We start from the raw sequence: 13448 nt of genomic DNA on the forward strand, positions 1-13448 counted from the left end.
CATCCTCAAAAAACTCCAGTAGGTTTGTCAAACACGATTTCCCTTTCATAAATCCGTGTTGATTTTGTCTAATCCCGTTGATATTTTCTAAGTGTCCTGTTATCACATCCTTTATAATAGACTCTAGCATTTTTCCTACTACTGATGTTAGGCTAACTGGTTTGTAGTTCCCTGTTTTCTCTCTCCTTTTTTAAATAGTGAGGTTACATTTGCCACCCTCCAATCTGCAGGAACTGTTCCATAATCTATAGAATTTTGGAAGATGACAACTAATGCATCCACTGGCTACCTCTTTTAATACTCTGGGATGCAGATTATCAGGTCCTGGGGATTTATCGACTTTCAGTCCCATTAATTTCTCCAGCGCTATTTTTTTACTAATACTAATTTCCTTTAATTCCTCCTTCTCACTCGTCCCTTGGTTGACAATGGTCCCTAATAGTTTTCCCACCACTGACATTAGACGGACTGGCCTGTAGTTACCAGGTTTAACCCTCTCCACTTTTTTGAACAGGGGTATAACATTTGCAATCCTCCAGTCCTCCGGCACCATCCCCATATTTGAGGAGGATTGAAAGATTGTGGCCATACCTTCTGCTAGCTCCACCCTTGCTTCCCTCAGCAACCTCGGATGCATCCCATCCGGACCGGGTGACTTGTTAACTTTGAGTGATGCCGACCTGTTTAGCACCTCCTTTCTATCTATTTTTATCCTATCCAATATCTCTCCTTGCCCCTCCTCTACTGCAACAGTAACTTCAACCTCTTCAGATGCAAAGTATTCATTCAGTACGTCTGGATTTGTTAAAGGCAAATCATGTCTGACTAACCTGCTTGAGTTCTTTGAAGGAACAGGGCAGCTGCCTCCACAAGAAGATTTCTGTTTTTGTCCCTAATCAGCTCCACCATTCCTTTAACGACCCTTTTACTTTTTATATGGTTATAAAAGATTTTTGGGTTCCCTTTTATGTTACCCACTAATCTTTTCTGATACTCTCTCTTTGCCCTTCTTAAATCTTTTTTCAATTCCCCCCTGCACTCACTGTATTCTGCTGGTTTTTGACTGTATTCTGTACCTGACATTTGTCATAAATCTCCTTTTTTCTGTTTTATTTTAACCGCTTTTTCCTTTGTCATCCAGGGAGCTCTAGCTTTGGATGCTCTATCTTTCCTCCTTATGGGAATATGTTTGGTTGGTACCCAAACTATCTCTGCCTTGAAGGCCTGCCATTGCTCATTTTCTGTTTTCTTGGCCAATCTTTGCTTCCAGTCCACCTGTGCTCGATCCCTTCTCAAATCACTGAAATTGGCTCTCTTCCAGTTAGGTATTTTCACCTTTGAATTTTCTTTGTCCCTTTCCATTATTACTTTAAACCTAATTATATTATGATCACTATTACCCAGATGTTCATCCACTGAAGCACACTGCACTTGCCCTACTTCATTCCCCAGAACTAGATTCTGCATTGCTTCCTTCCTCGTTGGGCTAGAAACATATGTAATGTCTGAAACAGATTTAATTGCATCGACCTTGCCTTGTAATCAACTCATGTGACGCCTGAGCCAAGAGTTTTATGGTCACTATGTGGAGGAGTAGCTCTCCTTGTCCCTAACAGCACTGTGGGAGAACCTTCACCACACGGACTGCAGCGGTTCAAGAAGGCGGCTCACCACCACCTTCTCAAGGGCAATTAGGGATGGGCAATAAATGCCGGCCTCGCCAGCGATGCCCACATCCCATGAATGAATTAAAAAAAACTGCTCTTCCTCACCATCAGACGAATACTGAATCATAGAATCATAGAATGATACAGCACAGAAGGAGGCCATTCGGCCCATCGTGCCTGTGCCAGGTATAAAAAGAAAAAGTACAATTATCTTTTACCAGCGGAGATTGAGGAGTTGAAGGGTCTTGTTTGTAACTAGTTTTTCACAAATTTGTTCTGCGCCAAAGTTTTTCATTGCTTGTTTCTCCAAGTGCAGCTGTTGAAGGGTTTGGTTAACTTGGAGCATGTGGGCCATGTGCACAGTCGCCTCTTCCTAAAAACAAGTGCAAGAAAAGCTGGAGAGAAAGCTGAGTTGGATTTCTGCCTGAGGTTAATGACATGGTGCGGCCATGAATTACTCCACATAAAAAGGACATCAGCTAATACAATGGGCCAGAATTTACTGTCAAAATAACGGTGAGGTTAATGGCGCTCACCGTTATTTATGTGCAAATTGCACTGCAACTTCAGGCGAGGGGCAGATACACGGTTAAACATGAAAATCTGGAAGTTGCTGACCGAGATGTGCCGCTCCACTGTTAGCTTCGCGAAAACGGCATCTCACCGTCTGCCTCACCAGTGAAATACATTGAACAGCGTGAAGTTTCTTTATTTTCGCAGTAGATACAAACTAAACTCGCCACAGAAAGTTAAGGCTTATTCATTTCAGCTAAGTACCCTTTTAACGGCGTGATAAATGTTAATTACTGCCAGTCAACCTCTCTGGCACTGAAAATGCCAGAGTTATAAGTGTGGTGTCTCATTCCTTCAGCTTTTAATTGTTGTTGGAGATTTAAAATTTAAATTACATTTTTTAAAACTTTTTTTCTCTCTGTTAATCCAATCTTTTTTTCCCTCTCTATTTCGCTTTCTGTACCTGATTTGATATTGAATTCACTATTCCAACTTACACTTCCTGGTTCAGACTGCGCTGTTCATTAATGATTCTTCAATCTGATTGGTTAAGGAGATACACAGTTGCTTGCCCTGTTCACGCAGGTGCCAGATGCCCTGTCGAGGCTGTTTCCATCTCCCACTAGCAGTGCAAGATCTCATGGAAATTAAACGGGCAAGGGCAAATTTAACTAACGACGGGGGCCGTTCGTTCATCGGCTACAGTAAATTCTGGCCCATTCTAACTCCACAGTGCAGCACAAGTTATCAGATAAAGCGTGAAATTCTTTCATCGTTAGTCTTATTGTCTGAATAAAAGCGCATTAACACTGAATAATTTAATGAGTTCAATCTCTCCTGAAACTCTGTTCTCGCATACACTGCTGTTGAAAACTTTTACAAAAGTTGTTGGTGTAAATCTTGTTTAGCTTAAAGACTTGTGAAAAGGCCATTGAATCAAGTCCCCCCATTCATCTTTGCACAATTTGAAGCTCAGGTTTTTTTTGGTGCACAACACACCTGGAGAAGGATCACGACGCTCGTGTTTGGGCTGCAGGGAGTCGGCAGAGCGGGTAAAGGGAATTGAGTGCCACATTGGTCTATGAGTGGGAGAAGGAGGAGAAGCAGAACAAAGGGCAGAAAGGTCAGAGCACAGTGAAGCATCAACAATAAACCACCCATACCCAAGCAGAAGATAAACAGAGAGAGAGAAAGAGAAAGAGAGAGAGGCTACGTGGACCTCCCAGGCACTCGGTGTCTCAGGAGGCAGCTGGTCAATGAGGTCAGGCATCTCTTAGTTGGTTATCATCCGATAACCACATTGCATTATCAATGCCAGTGAAAGTCACCCCAGTTTCCATATCACAGGGTCCTAACAGGCAATAACCACAGGCATCAGTGCCAGCTGCCAGCTTGCTGTGCATAAAGCAGGGGACAGATGCCATATTTTTCCACATGAACACCAGCAAAGACTTTGGCATTTTGTAAAACTATCAGGAGAGGTAAATGCTTTCCTCCAGATTCTGCCTTGTGCTGTGTGCCCTATATCAATGAGCACGCAAATAGTCTGTGTCCAGCACATGAAATTCATGAACATGAATGAGGTTTCTCAGGGAACACTGGCAGCTTCTATAATCTCCATTCATGGGGCCCAACACCTTGAGGAGCCTGTAAGCTTGGATTTTGGGAGACCTTAGTTACCATGAGAACACAGTCGGACATAATACCTGTGCACGACCCACATTCCCAGCAGAACCAAACTGTGGTGAGACACACAAAGGACATTTAGGATCCTCCATTAATATTTCATATGTTTGGAACATGGAGAATGAGGGGTTACAATGTGACCCAGAGAGGATTTCTAGAATGATTAATCTGCTGTGCTGAACTATCTCGGTACTGACAGAGACCTTACTATGAGTTTGGCAGAGAGGCAGAAGGCCATAGATAATGAGCACAATGAGATGTAGCCAGAGAACAGCCAGAGAGTGTCCGGCCACGATCGTCACTTGTGCCAAGAACAACATCTGCATTTGATCCTACAGCACTCAACACAACAGATTTGCTACCTTGCATGTTCTACTTATTCTACCTTTCCTGTTTAGCGCTGTCATTTATCCACTTTGTTTAATATCTCATCTGTTGTTAAGTTCTTCTGTGAGTCCTAGTACTTAGGCACAAATCTCGGTCTTCAGGAAGGTCCAAATTGAGCTGTCAGGACATTGACATGAATATTCATTGCCTCTGCGCTTCACTTAAGGACCAAAAGCTTCTTCCTCACTTCCATCCAACTGTGGTGGGTGTGTAACACTCTGCTGATATGCAGAGTTCGCAGAGGTGGCAGAGTGTTACATTGGTTGTGATCTTCCAAAATTCCCTAGATTCTAGAACAGTCCCAGTGGATTGGAAGGTAGCAAATGTAACAACACTATTCAAGAAAGGAGGGAGAGAGAAAACAGGGAACTACAGGCCAGTTCGTCGTCGGGAAAATGCTGGAATCCATTAATAAGGACGTGGTAACGGGGCACTTAGAAAATCATAATATGATTAGGCAGAGTCAACATGGTTTTATGAAAGGGAAATCGTGTTTGACAAATCTATTAGAGTTTTTTGAGGATGTAACTAGCAGGTTAGTTAAAGGAGAACCAATGGATGTCGTATATTTGGATTTCAAAAGGCATTCGATAAGGTGCCACACAAAAGGTTGTTTCACAAGATAAGGGCTCATGGGGTTGGGCGCAATATATTAGCATGGATTGAGGATTGGTTAATGGACAGAAAACAGAGAGTAGGGATAAACGGGTCATTCTCAGGTTGGCAGGATGTAACTAGTGGGGTGTCGCAAGGATCAATGCTTGGGCCTCAGCTAATTATAATCTATATTAATGACTTAGATGAAGGAACCGAGTTTGATGTATTAGAGTTTGCCGACAATACAAAGTTAGGTAAGCTGTGAGGAGGGCACAAAGAGTCTGCAAAGGGATATAAATAGGTTAAATGAGTGGGCAAGAAGGTGGCAGACAGAGTATAATGTGGGGAAATGTGAGGTTATTCACTTTGGTAGGAAGAATAGATAAACAGAATATTCTTAAATGGTGAAAAACTATTAAATGTTGGTATTTGGAGGGAAATGGGTGTCCTTGTACACAAAACACAGATAGTTAACATGCAAGTACAGCAAGCAAATAGGAAGGTAAATCAGAATCTATTATAAAGGATGTGAGAATCTATTATAAAGGATGTGATAACAGGACACTTAGAAAATAATAATAGGATTTGGCAGAATCAACATGGATTTATGAAAGGGAAATCATGTTTGACAAACCTATTGGAGTTCTTTGAGGATGTTACTAGTAGAATAGATAAGGGGGAACCAGTGGATATGATGTAAAGGATGAAATCAGAGCAATAGTGAGAAAGGATATTGGCTCAGAAAATCAAGACGTAGAATCAGTCTGGGTAGAGTTAATAAGAACCAAGGGGCAGGAAACACTGGTGGGAGTTGTCGACAGGCCTCCAAACAGTAGTGGTAATGTAGGGGATGGGATCAAACAGGAAATTAGAGGTGCATGGAGCAAGGGTACTACAGTAATCATGGGTGACTTTAATCTACATATAAACTGGCCAAACCAAATTAGCAATAATACTGTGGAGGATGAATTCCTGAAGTGTGTACGAGACGGTTGCATTGAGGAGCCAACCAGGGAACAGGCTATCCTAGATTGAGTATTGTGCAATGAGAAGGGGTTAATTAATAATCTTGTTGTGCTGGATCCTTTAGGGAAGAGTAACCATAACATGATAGAATTCTTCATTAAGATGGAAAGTGAAGTAGTCCAATCCAAAACTAGGGTCCAAAATCTAAATAAAGAAAACTACAAAGGTATGAGGAGTGAGTTGGCTATGATAGATTGGGGAGCTTCATTAAAAGGCATGACGCTGGAAAGGCAATGGCTAACATTTAAGGAACGAATGCATGAATTGCAACAATTATACTTTCCTTTCTGGCACAAAAACACAAAAGGAAAAGCGGCTCAACCATGGCTAACAAAAGAAATTAAGGATAGTATTAGATCGAAAGAGGAGTCATATAAAGATGCCAGAAAAAGTAGCAAGCCTGAGGATTGGGAGCAGTTTAGAATTCAGTAAAAAAGGACCAAGCGATTGATTAAGAGGGGAAAAATAGAGTCTGAGAGTAAACTTGCAAGGAACATAAAAGTGGACTGTAAAAGCTTCTACAAGTATGTAAAAGAAAAAGATTAGTGAAGACAAATGTAGGTTTTTTTTTTATTCGTTCATGGGATGTGGGCGTCGCTGGCGAGGCCAGCATTTATTGCCCATCCCTTACAGTCAGAAACGGGAGAATTTATAATGGGGAACAAGGAAATGGCAGAGCAATTAAACAAATACTTTGGTTCTGTCTTCACGGAAGAGGACACAAATAACTTCCCAGAAATGCTCGGGAACCAAGGGACTAGTGAGAAGGAGGAATTAAAGGAAATTAGTATTAGTAAAAAAATAGTGCTGGAGAAATTAATGGGACTGAAAGCCAAAAAATCCCCAAGGCCTGAAAATCTGCATCCCAGCGTGCTAAAAGAGGCAGCCATGGAAATAGTGGATGCATTAGTTGTCATCTTCCAAAATTCTATAGATTATGGAACAGTTCCTGCAGATTGCAGGATGGCAAATGTAACCCCACTATTTAAAAAAGGAGGGAGAGAAAAAACAGGGAACTACAGACCGGTTAGCTTAACATCAGTAGTAGGGAAAATGCTAGTTTCTATTATAAAGGATGTGATAACAGGACACTTAAAAAATATCAATGGGATTAGACAAAGTAACATGGATTTATGAAAGGGAAATCATGTTTGACAAACCTGAGTTTTTTGAGGATGTAACTGGTAGAATAGATAAGGGAGAGCCAGTGGATGTGGTTTATTTGGATTTTCAGAAGGCCTTAGATAAAGTCCCACATAAGAGGTTAGTGTGCAAAATTAAAGCGTGTGGGATTGGTGGTAATATACTGGCATGGATTGAAAATTGGTTAACATTCCTCCAAATTTCCTCTCCAGGAAACAGAGAGTAGGAATAAATGGGTCTTTTTCGGGGTGGCAGGCGGTGACTAGTGGGGTACCGCAGGGATCAGTGCTTGGGCCCCAGCTATTCACAATATATATCAATGATTTGGATGAGGGAACCAAATGTAATATTTTGAAGTTTGCTGATGACACAAAACTAGGTGGGATCGTGAGTTGTGAGGAGGATGCAAAGAGGCTTCAAGGCGATTTAGACAAGTTGAGTGAGTGGGCAAATACATGGCAGATGCAGTATAATGTGGATAAATGTGAAGTTATCCACTTCGGAAGGAAAAACAGAAAGGCAGAGTATTATTTAAATGGTGATAGATTGGGAAATGTTGATGTACAAAGGGACCTGGGTGTCCTTGTACACCAGTCACTGAAAGCAAACATGCAGTTGCAGCAAGCAGTTAGGAAGGCAAATGGTATGTTCGCCTTTATTGCAAGAGGATTTGAGTACAGGAGCAAGGATGTCTTACTGCAGTTATACAGGGCCTTGGTGAGAGCTCACCTGGAGTATTGTGCGCTGTTTTGGTCTCCTTACTTAAGAAAGGATATACTTGCCATAGAGGGAGTGCAGCGAAGGTTCACCAGAGTGATTCCTGGGACGGCAGGACTGTCGTATGAGGAGAGATTGGGTCGACTCGGCCTGTATTCACTCGAGTTTAGAAGAATGAGAGGGGATCTCATTGAAACATATAAAATTCTGACAGGGCTAGACAGACTGGATGCAGGGAGGATGTTTCCCCTGGCTGGGGGGTCCAGAACGAGGGGTCACAGTCTCAGGATACTGGGTAGGACATTTAGGACTGAGATGAGGAGAAATTTCTTCACTCAGAGGGTGGTGAACCTGTGGAATTCCCTACCACAGAAGGCTGTGGAGGCCAAGTCACTGAATATATTTAAGAAGGAGATAGATAGATTTCTAGACACAAAAGGCATCAATGGGTATGGGGAGAGAGCTGGAATATGTTATTGATACAGAGATCAGCTATAATCATAGTGAATGGCGGAGCAGGCTCAAAGGGCCGAATGGCCTACTCCTGCTCCTATTTTCTATATTTCTATGTGTTTGGATTTTCAGAAGGCTTTCGATAAGGTCCCACACAGGAGGTTGGTGAACAAAGTTAGAGCACATGGAATTGGGGGTAATATACTGGCATGGATTGAGAATTGGTTAGGAGACAGGAAGCAGAGAGTAGGAATAAATGGGTCTTTTTCGGGGTGGCAGGCAGTGACTAGTGGGGTACCGCAGGGATCGGTGCTTGGGCCCCAGCTATTCATAATCTATATCAATGATTTAGACAGGGGACTAAATGTAATATTTCCAAGTTTGCTGATGACACAAAACTAGGTAGGAATGTGAGTTGTGAGGAGGATGCAAAGAGGCTTCAAGGGGATATGGACAGGCTAAGTGAGTGGGCAAGAACATGGCAGATGGAATATAATGTGGAAAAATGTGAAATTATCCACTTTGGTGGGAAAAACAGAAATGCAGAGTATTTTTTGAAAGGTGAGAGATTGGGAAATGTTGATGTTCAAGGGGACCTGGGTGTCCTTGTATATGAGTCACTGAAAACTAACATGCAGGTACAGCAAGCAATTAGGAAGGCAAATGGTATGTTGGCCTTTATTACAAGAGGATTTGAGTACAGGAGTAAAGATGTCTTACTGCAATTACATAGGGCCTTGGTGAGACCGCACCTGGAGTATTGTGTACAATTTTGGTCTCCTTACCTAAGAAAGGATGTCCTTGCCATAGAGGGAGTGCAACGAAGGTTCACCAGACTGATTCCTGGGATGACGGGATTGTCGTATGAGGAGAGATTGAGTAGACTAGGCCTGTATTCTCTAGAGTTTAGAAGAATGAGAGGTGATCTCATTGAAACATACAAAATTCTTACAGGGCTCGACAGGGTAGATGCAGGGAGGATGTTTCCCCTGGCTGGGGAGTCTAGAACCAGGGGTCACAGTCTCAAAATAAGGGGTAGGACATTTAGGACTGAGATGAGGAGAAATTCTTTCTCACAGAGGGTGGTGAATCTTTGGAATTCTCTATCCCAGAGGGCTGTGGAGGCTCAGTCATTGAGTACATTCAAAACAGAGATCGATAGATTTCTCGTTAGTAAAGGCATCGAGGGATATGGGGATGGTGCAGGAAAATGGATTTGTGGTTGAAGGTCAGCCATGATCTTATTAAATGGTGGAGCAGACTGGAAGGGCCAGATGGCCGAATCCTGCTCCTATTTTTTATGCTCTTATGTTCTCATACAGACACTTACATACAGACACAAATACCAACAGACACTGACAGAGACTGATACAGACACAAATACCAACAGACACTGACAGAGACTGATACAGACACAAATACCAACAGACACTGACAGAGACTGATACAGACACAGATACCAACAGACACTGACAGAGACTGATACAGACACAGATACCAACAGACACTGACAGAGACTGATACAGACACAGATACCAACAGACACTGACAGAGACTGATACAGACACAGATACCAACAGACACTGACAGAGACTGATACAGACACAGATACCAACAGACACTGACAGAGACTGATACAGACACAGATACCAACAGACATTGACAGAGACTGATACAGACACAGATACCAACAGACACTGACAGAGACTGATACAGACAAAGATACCAACAGACACTGACAGAGACTGACACAGACACAGATACAACAGACACTGACAGAGACTGACACAGACACAAATACCAACAGACACTGACAGAGACAGAGACTGACAAAGACACAGATACAACAGACACTGACAGAGACTGACACAGACACAGATACCAACAGACACTGACAAACACTGGCACAGACACAGATACAACAGAAACTGACAGAGACTGACACAGACACAGATACAACAGACACTGACAGAGACTGACACAGACACAGATACCAACAGACACTGACAGAGACTGAGACAGACACAGATACCAACAGACACTAACAGAGACTGACACAGACACCAACAGACACTGACAGAGACTGATACAGCCACAGATACCAACAGAAACTGACAGAGACTGATACAGCCACAGATACCAACAGAAACTGACAGAGACTGATACAGACACAGCCACAGACATAGATACCTACAGACACTGACACTGACACAGAGACCGACATTGACACTGACACAGATACTGATACCTACAGGCACCACTACATAAACACTGTTACATTCAGACACTGTTACCAACAGACAGAGACACTGATATCAACAGGCAGAGACACTGGGCCCGATATTACCAGGGCGGCGGGTTCGCGGCGGGGCGCGATTGGGTGCGTGGGTAACTCGCCCGGCGAAATCAGTCTGCCCCGAACGCAATCGCAGGCTAATTGGATCCACTTACCTGCTCCTCCGGGTTCCCCACTGCTGATCTGCGCGTCGGGCGGGCTGCGCATGCGCAGTAAGATCTGTCAGCTGGAGGAGCTCTATTTAAAGGGGCAGTCCTCCACTGACAGATGCTGCAAGAAATAGGAAAAATTACAGCATGGAGCAGCCCAGGGGGAAGGCTGCTCCCAGTTTAATGATGCCTCACTCCAGGTATCATTAGATGGGGTGAGGAGGAGCGGGAGGACAGAGATATTACCCCCAGCGGGCGGGAGGAAGCGGCCTGCCTCTGCCACCAAGAAGGCCTGACTCGAGGTGGCAGAGGAGATCACCTGCACCACCAACATATCGCCCACCTGCATACAGTGCAGGAGGCGCTGCAATGACCTAAGTAGGTCAGCCAAAGTGAGTACACTTACTCATTCCCCTACACTCCGTCTGCCACATCACCGCCCCCACCCCACATCTCCTTCTGCACTGCCAACACTACTCTGTCACATCACCCCTCACACCCACTCAAACCTCATCCTCATCTTACCTGCACTTACTCACCTCGCCAGTACTCATCCCGCCACTACCACTCAACCCAATCCTCATACAATCTCATGGCTCTATCTCATACTCACCCTCTCGTGCACCTCTTTCACGGTCAGCCTCACTCAACCTGCCACCACCTGTGCTGCAGCCACAGGGCATGTATCACATATGTGCAGTAGGCAGTGTAAGGCAAACATATCGTAAGCATGAAGGGGATGCACAAGGGTGTTTGAGGGTTTGTCATGGTTTTTACTTGTATTTAATTTCTGACCAACTCACATTACATATTATATTGGCACCACTACTGCCACGTCTTCGCGAATCTTGTCTGGTTTGTGCAATAATGCCCTTTCCTGAGGATCACTATGAAGACCCACAACTGATGCCACCCATTGTGTCACTGCAGAGTGGGTGTAGGTGTATTTACAGGGCTCTTTTGTGCAGACGACTGAGAGACGTTGGCGATGTCCCCGGTGGCACCCTGGAAGGATGCGGAGGAGAAGTTGTTGAGGGCAGTGGTGACTTTGACAGCGACAGGTAAGAAGATGGTGCTCGGGCCAGTCGGGAGCAGCTCGACATGAAGGAGGCTGCAGATGTCCACGGCTACATGTCGAGTGACTCTGAGCCTCCGTGTGCACTGCTGCTCAGAGAGGTCCAGGAAGCTGAGCCTCGGTCTGTGGACCCTGTGGCGAGGGTAGTGCCCTCTGCGACGCATCTCTCTCTGCCTTTGCCCTCCCTCCTGCTGTGCAGGTGGATGTGTCACAGCACTGTGTTGTGGAGCTCCACGTGTCAGAGGTGGACGGCGTGGCCGGCGAGGCTGGTGATGCTGTTCGCCCTCCGAGGAGGTCATGACTGCAGCTACGGCGGCCCCCATCCGGAAGATATACATCTGAGGGGGTCCGCAAGGTAGGTACATGTCTCTGGACCCCGGGGTAAGTGTGCAAGTTGATGAATTTTATTGTTAGGAGGAGGGTGGTGGAGGCCAAATTTTGTCCCAAGTGACAGAGTGGCCTCCTGCAATGAGTGAGGGTCTCCCCCCACCCACCTGTCAAATGGACCTTTGCAGCTGCCACAGGCTGATGGCTGCAACACGTCCATTTGAACTGGGAGTGTTTCCCCCAGTATGGGAAACAGACCCGGTTGTTTGTAAAATCCCACCCCTCCTAAAATATCTCGTTAATCAGGTCTGTAAATGACCTGAAATACCAAAATAAATAGCTTAAGTGGCACCCTGCCGGCTTTAATTGCCGGTGGGAGTCCCACATGCGGGGGCTGCGCGCACATGTCAGTGCGTCTGTGGGGAACCCGGAAGTGAGCGGGTTGAATCTGGGCTCTGGACCCGCCTCTGGGAATCCCTGATTTTCGGAGCCCCCCCACCAGGAACGCATCCGATCGCGGGTTCTAAAATCGACCCCACTGATACCTACAGCCACTGATACCCTGTTCTTATGTTCTTATATGTTGGCCCTTATTGCCTTACTTGCCTTAGAGGGGGTTCACTGGATTGATTCCTGGGATGAGAGGGTTGTCCTATGAGGAGAGATTGAGTAGAATGGGCCTATACTCTCTGGAGTTTAGAAGAATGAGAGGTGATCTCATTGAAACATATAAAATTCTGAGGGGGCTTGACAGGGTAGATGCTGAGAGGTTGTTTCCCCTGGCTGGAGAGTCTCGAACTAGGGGGCATAGTCTCAGAATAAGGAGTCGGCCATTTAGGACTGAGATGAGGAGGAATTTCTTCACTTAGAGGGGTTGTGAATCTTTGGCATTCTCTACCCCAGAGGGCTGAGTCATTGAGTATATTCAAGGCTGAGATCGAATCAAGGGATATGGGGATCAGGTGGGAAAGTGGAGTTGAGGTTGAATATCAGCCATGATCTTATTGAATGGCGGACCAGGAGAGAGGGGCTGTATGGCCTACTCCTGCTCCTATTTCTTATGTTCTTATAGTCTCCTGCCCTTCTGTCCAAAGATGGTAATCCTGTGTTCCATCACACTATTAACAAAAGCCTGCAGATCATTGCTGAGAGAGACTTTGTAGTTCATGGCAATGCTTCTTATACCGTGCAATGCGTCATTATCTCTAACTAGTGCCTCACTGCGTTATTCTACATGCATTTTTTTTTAAAAGATTGTTTTCAGGATGTCGTAGTCTCAGGTAAAGTCACATTTATTGCCTATCTCCAGTTGCCCTGTGAATATGGATCTCTTTGCATCATTGCAGTCCTTGAGCTGATGGTCCTTCCATGGTGGTGTTTGGTCGGAAGTGTCGGAGCATTGGCCCAGAGAC

The 13448-nt window shown here is 44.7% G+C and overlaps 1 protein-coding gene across 1 annotated transcript in view; it reads right to left on the reverse strand.

The window, feature by feature from the left end:
- The window catches only part of lrrc34 (leucine rich repeat containing 34), a 71898-nt gene that overhangs the window by 24160 nt on the left and 34290 nt on the right, over positions 1-13448 (reverse strand). Inside the window, exon 7 of the mRNA XM_067994817.1 lies at positions 1886-2040. Coding sequence (XP_067850918.1) covers positions 1886-2040 — 155 coding nt within the window. The remainder of the gene's footprint in view (positions 1-1885; positions 2041-13448) is intronic.

Source organism: Heptranchias perlo, chromosome 13 (genome assembly GCF_035084215.1).
Source record: "Heptranchias perlo isolate sHepPer1 chromosome 13, sHepPer1.hap1, whole genome shotgun sequence".
Classification (NCBI taxonomy): domain Eukaryota; kingdom Metazoa; phylum Chordata; class Chondrichthyes; order Hexanchiformes; family Hexanchidae; genus Heptranchias; species Heptranchias perlo.